Here is a 16,131-nt window from a genome sequence, read left to right as displayed (position 1 = left end):
TCTATGATTAAATGGCTCCATGAACATTCAGTAGTTGACTATTCAGATTGATAATAGCCGAATGTTTCTTGGCAAAACCGTTTAGATATGATCTCAACGTGCATGATGAATAAAATTTTCAAAAGCACTACATCGGCGCTCCACTTATCATCTTTCGGATTTCACACAAATTAGATTCAGGTTCTAAGTTTGAGCAAATAGACTGTTAAAGGCTTTGGATGAAATTAGTCGTAAAAGTGTTCAAAAAGTTTTTGATATTGCTGACAACCAATTGAGGAATTGATTGATTTGGTTGATTTAGTTGATTTAGTTGAATTGAGCTTATGGTCGTTGATTATGACATGTAAGATGAGAACCTAAAACCTTCAGTACGAAAAATGCACCAAACTTTAAATCCAAACATAAGCATCCGGAAAGTTCCAATCCATTAGAGTACCTACAACAGAAACTTTTCTTTTTGTGGCAATTTTCAAAGTTTTTCTTGGTAATGGAATGTAAGATTTGAGGTGTAAATCCTTTTGATTCTCTTAAATGTAATCCATTCGTCATTTACGACAAAGAAATACGGTGAGATTCATGTAGTTTTCAAGTCCAAGTTCGTCAAAAATCGTCAATGTTCGTCAAAGTTCGTGTCTTGGTTGTATTCGTGGCGATGAGATTTTAAAAGTTGATCGAATTTTGTTGATCTCATCGGTGTTACTAAATTTATCTTCAGCCCTATGAAAAATCCATGTTATCCTATTGGGTATTTTTTTACTTGGCGAAAAAACGTGATAGGTTATATTTAGATTACGAGATCGGAATCCATAAAACTTTATCTTTGAAGGCTTAGAGCCTCGTACATTTTACATATAGAATTAGGCAAAGGTAGGGTACGAATTTATTCCTTTTTGGGTTTAGATGTTATGGATTTGATGATGTCAAAATCTTATTTCTTCGTCAAAAATCAATAGTTATGAAGATCTTCACGATGAAATTGCTAATTGTAGTTTTCATACCCAAAATTTACCATGCTTTACCATGTTAATCACCATGTCAGTTGAAGTTGTCAAATCTCTCTGAGAATTGTATATAAAGAGGAGTTTACTTCAAGTTTTTTAAATTCATCATCAAGCATCTATCAACTCAATCAACAATCTATTCAATCAACAATTCAAAAATCACCAAGTTTAATACTTAATCCTTCAACTTTAATTCAACATGTTCAAATCAACCATCGCAGCTCTTGCTCTTCTTACTCCAGCTATCTTAGCAAACCCAATTGCTTTGGCTAAAAGACAAAGTTCTACTGGAAGTGCTGTAGTTGTCAATCAATGTTCATTCCCTGTTTACCTTTGGTCAAACAGTGATGGTAACTTCAATGGACCAACAACTCTTGCTGCAGGAAATGGTCAATATTCTGAAGTTTATCAAACAACTTCATCTGGAGGTGTATCTCTTGCTATCAGCTTGACTAACGACGGAATCTGGACCAGTCAACCAACTCTTACTTATGGATACACACTTGATGGTGATGAAGTTTGGTACAACCTTTCTGAATCATATGGTCAACCATTCAGTTCTCAAGTTCAACAAGTTCCATCTGACAACACTTGCCCAACCAACACATGGCCAGGTGGTGTTGCTCCTTCTGATAGCCAAATCCATGAATGTGGATCTGCTGCTACCATCACTTTATACCTCTGCAATGGTCAATAGATTTTAGACGAATAATTGAGTTTTGAGTTTTGATTTTTGATTTTTAGCATAGCATCACATAGCATTACATAGCATAGAAGTACAGGATACACTCCTTAAAATAGTTTACTTTATAGATCAACTTAATGTATGAACCACTCCTTTTTGTTTTATGATAACTTTACCACATGGATTAGTGAAGTTTCTCAAGGTCCAATGTGACCATGGAAATAAACTTCTCAATGTATTTCTCAAAACACTATATTACTTGGTCAATAATCCTTTGAGGCTTGTTTTACATCCTGATCAAGTATTCAACAAAATGAGAGGGTAAAAAACTATACTCAAAGATACGATAATTGTCATTTTCATGATCATTGGCTACCTTAAATTTATTCTCCTATCTTTTTTGTTGATTTCCAAAGCCTGGATTATTCCAACCATCTTCTTTCTCTTATAAATCATACTCTAGACCTAGATTAGTCTCTTGGATAGCTTCTATCACAAACTCTATGCAAAATGAACCTGAAAATAGGACTTTGAACTCCAAATACTCGAGACGTTTATATAATACATGCCCATTTGCTTTCCAATTTTGAATTCGATGATATTAACCAGTTTCTTTTGTGTGATACTGACCAAGCATATGTCTCTCAAGTTCTTCAGCATCATCATAATTTTTAATCTGTTTCATGTTAAAAGTCAATGCTGCAGAGGATGGAAACAATTTACCTTATCTTCTTTTGAAACAGTATCATCATCTTGACATAGTTGGCAGACTATAGGATTATTTTCCAAATCTCTTTCACCAACTGATACATATTCAAGCATAAGTTTCATAAAATCCTTAGCATAATCGTTATAACAAGTCTTGATAACTGCATCATCATTTTCACCAACAATATCAAGAACAGAATCTTCTCCTTCGTTGAACTCTTGTTCATCAATGTCAAAACTTTGAAGACCAGCTTTCTGCTCAAGTTCATTTGCGTTACTACGTCTCAAAGAATGAAAGTTGATAATTTTATCAAATCCAAATCTAGCTCCTCGGCATGCAAGATATTTGACCAAATGGTTTGCGGAGACAGGTTGCTCAATTACAGTTTTCAAACCTTGTTGATCAGACATTGGCACGACTGGAAGATTTTCAAACTCCTTCTCAAATTGGATATTTTTCAAGTCATTGTCGAATAGATTTACTCAACAGTTATGATTTTACCTAAATAACCACGACGAAGAGCTGTAACCAAAAGACGATGAGGAACAGACAACATTAGGTTGTCTGGATTTGATGGTGATGAAATTCTGCGTACAATTGAGGTGGAACTGAATCTATCAGCAGTGTTTTGACGCTCTTAATCTTTAAGATTGGGTTTAGAATTGCGAAGAGTGATTGTAGCTGTAAATTTCTTATCATCTTCGCGAACAATTTGTACGTCCTTCCATGCTAAAAAGGGAGGATTTGTGAGAGAAGTTTCTGAAGGATTTTTCCAATCATAATTCTCTGGAGATCCAATTGTTTCTGGTAAACAAACAAAGTTCAGATCACAATGAAGACATCATCTCGGAGATAGAAAATTTGTCTGCGCAAACTTGAATTCAAGTTACCAAGCTCAAACATTGGTAGATTGGTATGCTTTTAAGTAGCAGTGCCACTATTTTGTCAGACATGGCGTAATCAGATATTACCAACAGTAGAAACTACAACAATGTATTGGAGATAGGTTTGCACAATGCATTCTTTTGATTTAGTCTGGGTGAACGTAAAATCACAATGGACCACCTCAGATAAAGATTTGAAAAGGGAGCAAGATCATGATCCCTAAAGATTTGGAGATGTTTGTGCTCACATCGTTCTCATGTCCTTGGAACTTACAACAATAAATTTTTGTGGAAGACCTGAACCAAAGTAACATTAATTCTAGAAATTTCACGACCGTTTTGGTCCTAGTTTGGTTGCAAAGCCTGCTCAATTACTTATCAACATTGATTCTTACTGAAGCTTAGACTCTATTGGTTATGACAGAAGTCTGCAAACCCAGTCTTTTGGTTAGTGGTATGGATAGACTATTATGAATCTTAATACCCCATCCAAGGCATGTGTTAATCTCAACAACTAGAACCCCTATCTTAATGGTTGCCTAAATGTGCTGGATCGTACAAAACAATTGGGGAACATGATTAGCTTTAGACCAATCAACTAGCTGAACTAAAGCGGTAATCCATGAACGTCAAATCCTTTGATAATCAGTAGAAGTTGTGCCAAGGCGACGAACTGGTCAAGCGAAAAGTATAAATGTAATCTTGGATGTTTCGAATAATTATGATTGTGCATCAGTAGTCTGAAAGTTTGTAAGTATTTATTGTACTTACTTGCTTCCCCTCAAAAACATTTCTCTATCAGAACCCATGGCTGCAAATCAATCTACATCAAATGAGTTACAAAACTCAGACCAATCCGATGTTCAAACGTTTCCAGAGTTGACTCCGGAGCAGAAGAAAGCTCTTGAGAGTTTGACTCCAGAACAACTAAATGCTTCTCTCGCTTACGCTGCTGAGTTGAATGTAAGTAAATCTGCTAGTAGCACAGCTTAATCTAAGTCGGGTAGAAAATGTTCGAAGCCGATCCTTCAAAGAAAGAAGATTTTATGAAGATATTCCTACCAAAATCTGAAGATGAAGAATCTAATGAATGGCTTGTCAAGTTTAGAGAAGCAGGCTTGAGTAAGGATCAAGACCAGATAAACGATGCGTTGAAATTACTTCCAGATTTTGTTACAAAGTCACAAGAGACAGAGGCTGGTAAAGAAAGGTTTAACAAAAGCTTCAATGATTTCTTGGCCAATGATCCGGGTGTGAAAGAAGCATATAAATCACTTGAAGAGGCATTAAAGGGCTATAAATCACCACAAAAGAAGTAGAAAGAACTTTGAACTTGGATTTTACTGTCAATCCTTTAATTTTAGATACTCTTTTTTAGGAATTCACAAGTACCACATTTGGTTTGATAGTTTCTGTTTCTGGTATCTCGAAATATGATTTCCAAACGGTTGATATGAGTTACATTTAAAGGAAGAGCAGTTTCCTATTTCGTTTGAACTCTATAAGTTTTTCAGAATTTCAAACTCATATGATTACTTTGAACCTCAATTGAAGCATGTTCTAAACAACTTTGAGATTGATTATTGACTATCAATCATTTTCTATTCCAAATGATTTAAACAAGCTCTTTCTAAAGCTAAAAATGCAAAATGACCACCAACAACAGGTCTTGCAATAAAATAAACACCTGGATAACCACCATCACCTTCAGTTTCATATAAATCTGTTAAAGGTCTATCAGTAGAAGTTTCATTTATCCATCTTGCAACTCTATCCAAAATAAGTTTTCTAACTTTTGGTTCTGCAACAGCAGCAGCTTCAAATTGCCAATCACTTTTTGTTAATAGATGTCTTGAATCAAGTGGTACACCATATTTTGAATTACATTTTCATAAAAAGCTGATTGATTTGTATAAATTGAATGTGGAATAAAATCTTCAGACTTTTCGTTTGAAACTCCAAGTGGATGTTGATTGAATTGTTGATTTGAGTATTGATTTTGAGTATTTCCAGTTATTGAAGGATGAAAACAAAGTAAAGAATCTGCAAATAAACTATAAAGTATTGTCCAAGAACCATACCAATTATAAGCAAGTTTTACATGAGAACCATCTCTTGATAAAGCAAATTCTTGCCATTTCTTAACATAAGTTTCAGATATTTCTTTATAGTACTTTGAATCTTCTTTTTCACCAATCAATTCCGATATCTTGCTCATGGCTTTTATACCAACTATTCCCTTTAATGCTAAATTTGTTTGTAAAGCTAACCAACCAGCAAAATCATCTGTTGATAATTGATTATGTGGTTCAAGACTGAAATCAATAAGATATTTTGTCCATTGTTTCCATAGTGAATAATTCTTGGTTAACCATTGAATAGCCTTCTTTTTCCCATTTGCTTGACCACCCCATGAATTATCAATACTATCAATTCCATTAAATCGACTGATGCCTGTCAAAGGAAAGAAAGATTCTTCTAGTTCTGATTCTGATGTCTTCATTTCAAAATCATTGCCTTGTGATGACCATAATGAAATAGAATCATTATCATCAATATATTGTAAAGAATTTGCTAAAGCTAAACCCATTATAAGCATATTACCACATTCTTCTACAGGCATATATTCATCTTGACCATCTAAATGACCAGTTTGATTTGGAAAATGTGTACCCATATCATGCATAGAATATTTATTTGGATATTGACCACTTAATTGATGTTCAAGTAATGGTTCTAAAAGATATGCTAACCATCTTGGATTTGTATAAAGAAAGAATGGTATTGAAGGGAAAATAACATCAACAGTTTGACAATTACCATTTGATGAAATCTCTTTCAAGAAAATCATAGGATTTTCAGGTGTACCAGAAAAAGTCGTTGCACCAAGTATTTGTCTTGAAGAAAGTGCAACGATATCAACATAAGTATCAGAATCCGACTTTAAAGCATCTTTTGCAAGTTGTAAAGAATAATTACTTGCCAAAGTTTTTGAATGATCAAAATCATTATAATGATAACTTATCAATTCAGAATCAGATGTAAACCAAGATTTCCAAAGAGGTTTCATAAGAGTTAAACCACGATTTGAAGCATATTGTACAACAGGATCATGTAAATAAGCAAAAGTAAAAGTTGTAGATTGTTGAGAAGATTTTGAAAGGTTAAAGGTCTTTGAAAATGCAAAAACAGGTTCTTCATCCATAATTGAACGAAAGTCCTTATCATTTGTATTATCAAGTACATTTTTTGAAGCAAACTTATTTCTTAAATGATAAGAGGTACCAGATTGATGATTTAAATCTGAGGGTCCAGAGAAATAAAAGGTTCCCCATTCAGAACGATCAGAAACTTCTGTGAATAAAGCTTCTTGCTGCTTTTTGATTCTCCAGGTTTTGATGGAAGTAGTACCAGATTCGATATAGTCCCATTGGATTACGCTATCTCTGTTTCCAGAGACCCATTGACCATTGATATCTACGTAGATATTGACATTTGAAGAACCTTTTGCGAAGATTGTAAGATAACAGGCTGGAATTGCTTGCCTTAGTGTTGAAGTTGGAGTGATTGGACAAAGGAATGATAAAGTTATCTCTGTTGGTGATTTGTCGCCTGCTGGAATTTCGTAGGTAAGATTTGTTGTTGAAGCATCATATTTTGCTCCAAGATATTTTGGAAATGAAATGTTGTATCTATCAATCCAGTTAGTTCAAATGCCTTCTATTGCCTCTGGTATCCATCTTCCATTCACGGGACTCTTGATATCACATTTCACATCCACTTTTTCTAATCGCTATCATGCCAAAAAATGCAATGAAGTCAGTATATCCATGATCGTGATCTGCGGCTTTACCATGATTTGCATTGTTTCCATTACTGCAAAGATTTTGGTTGTTTATTAATGATCCTTGACACCCCAATTATCCTTTTGAACTTTGAGTTTTTAAATCTTAAACATCACCGATGCCTCCTAACACAACATTTAAGAAGAGTTTTAACTTACAATTTTGATTCATGATGTAAAGAATCATGAGGTCTACCTAATAAAGGAAAAACTTCATTTCCAGATGAAGCCAATATACCAAAACCAATATTTTCACCTGTATAAAAGAATGGCCATCTTTCCCATGGTACACCTCTTGCATTTGGTAACCATGTACTTAAATATGGACCTCTAACCAATAGTGGTAAAACAGGGGGTTGAAGTACCGAAGATGCACTTGTTAAAGTGATCAACAGAACACTAATGATTGAAACCATCTCCTCTCTTCATAAAATCCAAAAACAATTCAAGTTCACCTTTTTACAAGGTTTTGCAAGGTTTAATATCAAAATTCAAAAATCAAACAGCATTGGAACTAACAAGGTGGGACGTCATATTATGCGTGAGAAACGAGACCACATGCGCCACGGACCCCTGAACGGCACGTGCCGATTTGTGGGGTTACACCAATCATCGTCAATGTCGTACTCAGGAGAAAGATCACGAGAACTTTGCAAATTTTCGAACTCAAGAAGTTCGGTCTCCTTCTAAGGTCGATCCGGTCTTGACTATTGGTACTAACTGTTTGAAGATTGTGAGTTGCGGGTCGAGTACCGCATTGTTGATTTACTTGTATGATGGACTTGGATTCAGCAAGTAGCAGTCAACAAACTGACAACTCGGATTGGTCGGAATGATACGACCTTATTGGAGGATTCTAATTATAACATGCCATGCCGTAGTATGAAATCAAAACAGCTCTAAGAACATCTTTTTTAAGATGATAACAAGAGATTAGAACTCCCAGTTTATGGAGTATGGTCAAAAGGAGGAGAGATATTCCAGATGGAGAAAACTACGCATATTATCAACCACTGGTCTAGAATATTGATAATGTTTGATTAAACTAACTGCTTGTTTGATAGTAAGCTATCATAGTACTATAGGTTCTGGAAAAACAAGATACCAAGTTCAAAATAAAGTCTGAAGATGATCAATTTCCCTTCGATTCTTTTTCAAATCTTATTGTCCATTACATAAAGATAAAGTAATAGTAGCACTTTGTGAACATTCATGAATTTGACTTCCTGATGGTTGTACACCACCTGGCCAAGTATTAACAGGACAAGTACTATCACTTGGAGTTTGTTGTATTTGATTTTGAAATGGTTGACCATCTTGTTCAGAAAGATTATACCAAACTTCACCTCCACTTAAAGCATAAGCAAAGTTTAATTCAGGTTGTCCAGTATAGATTCCATCATCAGTTAAAGTCATAAGAAGAGATTTTCCAGCTCCAGAACTTGTAGATCCATAAACCTCAGAGTATTGTCCACCAACTTCAGCAGGTGTACCAGGTGCAAGATATGTTGGTCCTACAGCACTATCACCTACAGACCAAAGATAAACTGGATAATTGCAATAGTTTAGAACCACAGCACTACCAAGTGGTTGATCATAAAGCTTTTGGATTGAAGAAGGTAAAGCTCCATTTTGAGAAGTAACAGGTTTTGCAAGAATAAGAGGTGTTAAAAGAGCAAGAGTTGCTAAAGTTAATTTATACATCTTGATTCAACCTTTGAATGATTTTGGAATGAGTAGTATTGATTACGAATTGTTTAAAACTTGCTTGATGAGGATGAGAGTTTCAAAACAAAACCTGGATGGTTCGAAGACTTTATACACCACATAATACCTTCTTCTCCTTCTTTTGACATGATGGTAATCTTGATGCAATACGATCTTGTGTCACTCAAGTTTGCTAAGATTTTCAAATTTTCAATAATCAAGTTATTTAAAGAAAAGGCAATACGTAAAAGTCTCGGCAAAAGATGTTTGATAATGAAAAAAGAATGAATCATCTGGACTTGGAACATCGTTGTTGTTCAAAAAAGGATTAACGAATTCAACTTTGTGTCGATCTCATGAATTATATATAGAAACGTGGTACCAATTAAGATCACACAAAAAAGAAGGGATGCCAACAAAACTTCGTATTGACCTTTCTTTATAAAGAAATCAGTCATCACAGAAAGTGTCCTCCAATGAAAATAAGAACTTCAACTTGAAAAAATTCACACATCCATCCTTTTCAAGACATTATGAGGCTTTATCCGCCTTTAATGATTTTAGAAAAAAAGGTAATACATCACAACGTAAATATTCTTTCGAGGTGCGCGACTGTCAAAAATTCCTTACACAGCCTTGAAGTCACAGTTTAATTTTACCAAGCAAATACGAGATGATCACCACAAATGCTGGAGCATCAGCACGGAATTCCGGAGATTCTTAACATTTCGGAAAGGCGCTCTCATGAGATGTAAGGTATTAAGAGTACCAAACATTGTGACAACTTTGAGAGTTATGTCTTAATTGTTAGAAAGTGAAATATCAAGTTTATCTTCTCGCCTTATTTTAATGAACGATACCAAAGGATGACAACTTCAAGAACTAAATTCTAAAGTCTTGCTCAGCATCTTTTTGATTTGCATGTCTAACTGAGATTCCAATAGTCTTGTTGATTCAATTCTTAAAAATCTGTTTCTTTGTCCATGGCAGACTCTTTTTGAATCCAGACCCAAACTATTGTCACCAAAGTTCAAGATGCCCAATCTTTGAGCTATGAGACTAAGACAAGTCCCATGCGTCATTTTGTACAACTCTTAACATGCATCGACGTTCTTAAGTAGTTCATCTTCTTGGAGGAATCAGTTGTTGCAAGAAGTCTTCTGTAATGACACTCGTGAATTTTGACATCGGTGAATTCCTCTCTGAAGTCTATAAACTCTTTTGCAAAGACAATCAACCAAAAGGTAAAACCATTACACAATCCTTGAACTCGATTGACCAAACTTCTCACCAAATTTTATACCAAATTTGAAGATCTTCAACTATGACGTGGGATATAGTAAGCATTTCACCTAACAATCCACCATAAATATGCTTACAAATGCAATTCTAGAACCATGAACATAATTATTCTCTCAGTATATAAATACTTTCAAGTACATTCATGGGAATCATTTTAAGCTACGTTGATTCAGTGCTAGTACAAAACACTTTTACAATACCTTTTTCCAGATTACCATAAATAACTACAAATATGTCTACCAAAATCTTTTTGTGAGTATACTTTACATTTCTATCACATTCACTAATCAATTAGGACTGGTGCAACTGGGTTTATTGGTGGTTCAGTGTTACATGAGATTGTTACGAGACATCCTGAGTACAAGGTTACTGTTTTATTGCGAAAACTTCCAGAGATGTTTAAGAAAACATATCCAAATGTGAATGTTGTACATGGTGATTATGATAGCTCAGATCTTCTTAGCTCTCATGCTGCTGATGCAGATATTGTCGTACATCACGGCAATTCAGACCATGAACCATCTTTAAAAGCACTCATTAATGGATTGCTAAAAAGTCCAATCCAGGATATCTATTACATCTCTCTGGTACTGGAATCGTGAGTGATTGGAACTCGGAAGAGTATTTAGGAGAACTTAATCCTAAAACTTGGTCTGATATTTCTGATGTTGAAGAAATTTCCAAACAACCCGAAAATGCACTTCATCGTAATACGGAGAAATTGTTACACTCCACAATCGCTAATCATGCTGATAAAATCAATATCGCAATCATGTGTCCTCCAGATATTTACGGTAAAGGACTTGGACTCGGACGAACTCAATCAGCACTTATTCCAGCGTTTATAAAGGACGCTCAAGCCGTAGGGAAGCCTTTCTATTATGGCTCAGGAGAAAACACTCGAAGCTGGGTACACATCAAGGATCTCGTACAAGTTTTTCTTCGAGTAATTCAAGCTGCTGCCTCCCAGGATAAATCTGCTTTTGGCCAAAACGGGTATTACTTTGCCAGTACACAAGAACGATCTCAAGTAGAAATCGCCAAAGCTACAGCTAGCATTTTGCACAAACATGGATTACTTGATAGCTCAGAAGTTACCCAGATTGACCTTGATAAACTTGATAGCTTGGCTGGAAGCCCAAAATACGCGCGATATTTCTATGCAAGTAACGCGCGAACTAAAGCCGACAGAGCAAAAGATAAGTTTGGTTATAAAAGTCAACAACCATCTTTCTTAGATGTTTTGGAAGAAGACATCTTGGCAATTGTTGGAAAGTGATGTCCAACATTAATCTCCGTTTCAAGGAAGCATTCAATCTCATCGATGGTAGATTGCCATATCATTGTCGTTGAGTTGATGACGTTTAACCAAAAAATATAATGTCAAACACCAATAGTAATAACTTGAAGTTCTGCATCGTTTGAATACACGTTGAAGATACCTGAAAAGAATTGGGGAAGCAAGTATGGTAATGCTTTTACACCAAGTTTCATCCTACTCGTGTAGATTTTCCTTATTCTAAAGGCAATAGAGGGTTCTTCAATTAAACATCCTACAATAGACTTTACATCAAGGGTGAGAATTGATGATGGTCAGATCTAAATCATAAACAGTGTAAATCATTGATCCAATTATGTGGTTGACACCCTACTCTAACTTGATTTGAAAATTCAACTTCCAATTTCATCAATTAAAAACTGTGTAAACACAATACAACTTGATCACTATGAATATCAAGTATCTGCCCATGCTTTTTCATAGTTCTGCTGCGTAAATCGAATGATGGGTGCTCCAAATGTGAGAATAATTGATAATGCGGTGATAAGAGCAACCAGCACTGGTAATTGTTTCAGTGGTGGAATATACTGAAAATGGTTGTAACTGTTTGATTCTAATGAACTCGACCAGAAATCTGAAGCGGAGCTCCCAAATACACTCTATTTTGTGTTAATATTCAATCGATATTTCGAAAGAAGAATAATTGATCTCCAAACTTACCGAAATGAAGATTGCAGGTAGGTAGAGAATTGTGATCAAAGAAACGACTTTATTTATCGCTATCGTTTGTCCGTATTCTAGCTCTCGAACCAGTCTTTTACGTGCGCTATCTTTTCCTTCTCCATATAAGATAGGTATATGAACATCAAACAATCCAAACAAAGAATAAATCACGTCTTCTTCTCTTTTAGTTTCACGATTCGAAGCCCATTTCAACTTTTCTTTAATCTTAAATGATCGAGGGTTTTCTCCTTGCAGAACACTCAGGGGAATCTCAGTTCTTTCGTGAATAAGATGTTGAAGAGATAATCTATCGCCAAGCTTTTCACCATCAAAAGAGTAGAACTCAACAATTTTTGGTGCTAATAGTTCTTGAAGGGTCCATCCACGTTGAAACCAACGGCTTTCAATGAAGTCCAGTTCCCATTTGTGTGAAAAATCATCATAGTTCTTGATATGTACGTCTGAAAGATACACATAACACTTAGCAGCATTTGCGTACCAGCGATACATTGATCTAATCGCCTCGGAGAGCTCAGGTTCACTCCTTCGATTGATACAACAAGTATCTATCCACGAGTATGTTAAACCGTCTTTTGCTGCTCGTTCTACGCAAAACAACAACTTCTTGTAACCAGGTTTCAGTGTAACAGTGCCATCTATAAAGTCATGATAACTGACCTCATCATCCTCATCAAGTAACCATGTATGTGATAATATAGCAAAAAGTGGAACATCCTTCAAATTTGCAAAGTTTCGAGTGAGGTTCAGGTCACCTTTTTGATCATATTCTATCAAACGCATTTCATCTATATAACTTCGAAACTTCGAAATTGAGTGAGCTCTGCATTAAGTAGGTTTACAAGATGAATAGCAAGTGCATTGAATATCCGAGATCAGTTGTGGTGGCCTTGTCGTCACAATGTTATATCATCATCGTGGCGCAGTTTTTCAACTTCCAAAAACAGCAACTTACATGGTCTTGGTCAACCTTGGTATCGCAAACAATCTTAAGCTCGTTGGCTCATTCATTACTGAGCATCACTATAGTTTATCAACAATTTTGGATGAAAAATTAGTCTTATGTATGATACAATAGTAGATATGATTGATGCAGTAAAGAGAGATGAATCCTGCACGTAAAAATTAGTCGTGACCAAGTTTCCTCCTTTTGATACTGTATCAACACGAGGATGTACTATCTTGATATGGTTTCATACCATCATTCAGTTATGGTCACGTAGGTAGAGAAATCGAGCTATTCTTAATACGGAGATACTGGAGATTGTAGACTTCAGTCGCAAAATGATGCTTTCAATTCTAGCAGGGATTAGTCTCAAAAAACTTGAATATTGGTATGATGTAGTTGGTAGGTACATGGTATCCTGTCTCTGCGTATCTTTTGTCATGGTCGAAAATGATCTCAACCAATAAGATAAAAGTAGAGACACTCAACCATCCACCATAAAACTTGGTGTGCTTGATCTTTTTACATAGACAATTTGATGCAACATATTGACTTCTAAACAACCAATCCGACATTATAAGAAATTACCCCACAGTCTGAACCATTTTTGCATAAGATTTTCCTGGCAAAATACAAAAACAGCATGGGTTTTATCTTTTTTATTCATGAATAATGTTGAAACCACATCATGAAGCCTCTTTACTTAGCGTGAAAACTTACATCCCCTCAAAACAAAAGGGTCTGGATTTTCATGTTTTGAACTTTAGTAAACAGATACTTTAGTATGTTTAATGCTTATGTATATCATGAGAATTCTTACCATTCCTATATTAGAATTGTTTGAGGCACTTGACCAACTGAAAAGAATTCGAGTCAAGAGTGTATCGCATAAGTGTTTCTGAAATGTGCTGATATGTGCTGAAGTGCATTCATAACTGCGAGTCATGTAAACGGAAGTAAAATCTTCAACCCATACACTCATCTTATTGGTGAGAATGTGATACCCATGATAAACTTCAAGCCAATTTTGATGCAACGTTCAAATTACTAATTTAGCGTAACGTTCACCTATTCATTCTTTTGAAATGATCGACATGTTGAAAAGTCTTGTCTTGAACTGTTGAACCGCGCGCGAAACTCATCTTCAATCTTTTTCCAACTGACAATGAATTAGAAAAGTTATACTGGTTTATCAGAATCGAAACTACGACCAAAAATAACTTTAAAATGGTTGAATTAACTGAACTACAGTTATCACCTGTTCTAAGTAAAGTTTCTGCAGATGGAACTGTTGTGGTTTGTGCATTACTGGCCTTTTTCACATGGGTAGCTATTCTTCTAAGATTGTATACTCGAATATGGATTGTTGGAAGAGCTTCTTGGGATGATTACTTGATTGTTTTATCACTCTTTACATTCACTGCATTTTGTGTATTAATGTCAATAGAGTTTCAACTTGGTGCTGGAAAATCCACTGTTGATATTCCATTCATACAAGAAGCTACAACCGAGTTACTTGCAATTGAAGCACTATATATTGCTACAATGGGAATTTTCAAAATATCTCTGGGAATATTCTTTTTAAGAATCATTATCAATCCTATACTTCGATTCATTACCATTTGTGGACTCATCATCATATCAATTTTTGCTACGGTATACTTCTTTATAGCAGTATTTCAATGTGGAGTACCAGTAGCAAGTACATTCTGGATTAGAAAACTATCGACACAATGTTTTTCATCTGGTGCAACTGTTAGTCTTGGTTATGTTCACGCAGCTTTTATGGCAGCAAGCGATCTTTGGTTTTTATGTTTGGTTTTCCCTATCATTATTCCAACCAAATTAAGATTACGAGAAAAGATAAACGTTACATTATTACTATGTCTGGGAACGGTGTAAGTCTTTCAAACTTATTGAATTCTCCATCTAATCATTACGAATCAAGTGGATTTATAGCATCTTTAATCAGAATACAGTACATTCCTGTACTTACCCTTGTAAACTTCTCATTCTATGGTAAGAACTTTTTTAAAACCTTTCGGAAATTATATTGTATCAAATCAATACTAACATCAAATAGCTAGTGCACGTAATTTAGCAATTTGGTCGGCAGTAGAACCAGGATTGGGTATGATAGCAAGTTCTTTAGCTACTTTAAGACCATTATTTAGACATCATGGTTTCTCAAGTACTAGGGATTATTCTCTATCAGAACATGAACAAGTGGCTATGCCTCCAAAAACTCGTTCAAATGAAGGATTTGACTTGGAAAAACAACCACAAATGTTAAGAGAAAGTCAACAAGAAACTGAGGTGACATTGAATACAACAAAGTCTTCAAAATTACCATTTTCGTTAACTAAGAAATTCCTCAAACAAACCTTTTTAAGTACTGCTACAGCCGATTTATCACCTGTTGCATCTGTAGCACCATCATCTGCTGTTTTGCATGAGGAGGAGGATGAAGATACTTATGGAAGAATGCAACAAACTAATGAAGCCAATGATGAAGAACGAACTATTCGAAATTCTAGACCACAAAATGATTCAACAAATGAAAAATCTGAATATCTAAATGTTCAATTAGATGTGGATTCAGATCGTTCACCTTCACCTTCTCCGTGGGCATCATACGCTACTCTTACACCTGGTCAATATAAAGATCTATCAAGAACTCCAGGGTCATTAACTAGATCAATGTATTCTCCTGAACCAGTACAAAATGCCAACTTAGTTTTGCCTTGGTCAGAAGGTGTAGGATCATGGAATGATACTGCCAATTATGTTAGAGCAACTTCTGGAGATCCAAGATTCAATAGACAAGAGCGAACCAAAAGTCACATTATTCAAAGAGAAGGATTATCTCTTGGGATTTTTTCTTCTTCATCAAAGGATAAGAAAGATCGCTCTAAAAAAAGACCAACTTCATTTTCCAGTTCAATCATGAACAGTTTTAGTAGGCAAAAGTAATCTGAACTTTGTGACTATCAAGAGCTGACTTGCCTCTTAACGATAATTACGCAAAGTGAA

At 35.3% G+C, this 16,131-nt stretch overlaps 6 protein-coding genes across 6 annotated transcripts; 3 read left to right on the top strand and 3 right to left on the bottom strand.

The window, feature by feature from the left end:
* Window positions 1-1,200: 1,200 nt before the first annotated feature.
* On the top strand, window positions 1,201-1,698 carry LOC147892356 (antigenic thaumatin-like protein ARB_01932). The gene has a single exon (XM_087387344.1). The coding sequence runs from the start codon at window positions 1,201-1,203 to the stop codon at window positions 1,696-1,698; it is 498 nt and encodes a 165-aa protein (XP_087243470.1).
* Window positions 1,699-4,880: 3,182 nt separating this feature from the next.
* On the bottom strand, window positions 4,881-7,539 carry LOC147892355 (putative glutaminase05536). Its single transcript, XM_087387341.1, is given in 3 exon segments — window positions 4,881-5,158; window positions 5,161-6,971; window positions 7,283-7,539. Coding segments are annotated over 3 exon segments (2,346 nt in total).
* A 745-nt stretch (window positions 7,540-8,284) lies between these two features.
* Window positions 8,285-8,827, bottom strand: LOC147892354 (antigenic thaumatin-like protein ARB_01932). Its single transcript, XM_087387340.1, has one exon. It carries the CDS (start codon window positions 8,825-8,827, stop codon window positions 8,285-8,287), a length of 543 nt encoding a protein of 180 aa, XP_087243466.1.
* A 689-nt stretch (window positions 8,828-9,516) lies between these two features.
* LOC147892353 (oxidase ucsJ-like) lies at window positions 9,517-11,411 on the top strand. The gene is made up of 3 exons (XM_087387339.1): window positions 9,517-9,581; window positions 10,428-10,567; window positions 10,699-11,411. Exons 1-3 carry the CDS (start codon window positions 9,517-9,519, stop codon window positions 11,409-11,411), a joined length of 918 nt encoding a protein of 305 aa, XP_087243465.1.
* Window positions 11,412-11,866: 455 nt separating this feature from the next.
* On the bottom strand, window positions 11,867-12,935 carry LOC147892352 (vegetative incompatibility protein HET-E-1-like). The gene is made up of 2 exons (XM_087387338.1): window positions 12,132-12,935; window positions 11,867-11,998 (listed from the first exon to the last, which is right to left on the bottom strand). The coding sequence occupies exons 1-2, from the start codon at window positions 12,933-12,935 to the stop codon at window positions 11,867-11,869; spliced, it is 936 nt and encodes a 311-aa protein (XP_087243464.1).
* Window positions 12,936-14,325: 1,390 nt separating this feature from the next.
* LOC147892351 (uncharacterized) lies at window positions 14,326-15,000 on the top strand. The gene has a single exon (XM_087387337.1). The coding sequence runs from the start codon at window positions 14,326-14,328 to the stop codon at window positions 14,998-15,000; it is 675 nt and encodes a 224-aa protein (XP_087243463.1).
* The last annotated feature ends 1,131 nt before the right edge of the window (window positions 15,001-16,131 follow it).

This window comes from Dipteris shenzhenensis, chromosome 16 (assembly GCF_047967505.1).
Source record: "Dipteris shenzhenensis isolate YYH24624 ecotype China chromosome 16, Dip_SZ_1.0, whole genome shotgun sequence".
Lineage (NCBI taxonomy): Eukaryota > Viridiplantae > Streptophyta > Polypodiopsida > Gleicheniales > Dipteridaceae > Dipteris > Dipteris shenzhenensis.
Note: the sequence above shows the minus strand (reverse complement) of the source record. Positions and strands in the feature narration are given on the sequence as shown.

Bases quoted from the DNA above. Each gene is read 5' to 3' on its own strand.
- LOC147892356 (XM_087387344.1), top strand. From the start codon at position 1,201: ATGTTCAAATCAACCATCGCAGCTCTTGCTCTTCTTACTCCAGCTATC.
- LOC147892354 (XM_087387340.1), bottom strand. From the start codon at position 8,827: ATGTATAAATTAACTTTAGCAACTCTTGCTCTTTTAACACCTCTTATT.
- LOC147892353 (XM_087387339.1), top strand. From the start codon at position 9,517: ATGCTGGAGCATCAGCACGGAATTCCGGAGATTCTTAACATTTCGGAA. The intron at 9,582-10,427 runs GTAAGGTATTAA...CTAATCAATTAG, and splicing joins GAAAGGCGCTCTCATGAGAT to GACTGGTGCAACTGGGTTTA. The intron at 10,568-10,698 runs GTGATTATGATA...AGTCCAATCCAG, and splicing joins AAATGTGAATGTTGTACATG to GATATCTATTACATCTCTCT.
- LOC147892352 (XM_087387338.1), bottom strand. From the start codon at position 12,935: ATGCGTTTGATAGAATATGATCAAAAAGGTGACCTGAACCTCACTCGA. The intron at 11,999-12,131 runs GTAAGTTTGGAG...AACCATTTTCAG, and splicing joins TACCTGCAATCTTCATTTCG to TATATTCCACCACTGAAACA.
- LOC147892351 (XM_087387337.1), top strand. From the start codon at position 14,326: ATGGTTGAATTAACTGAACTACAGTTATCACCTGTTCTAAGTAAAGTT.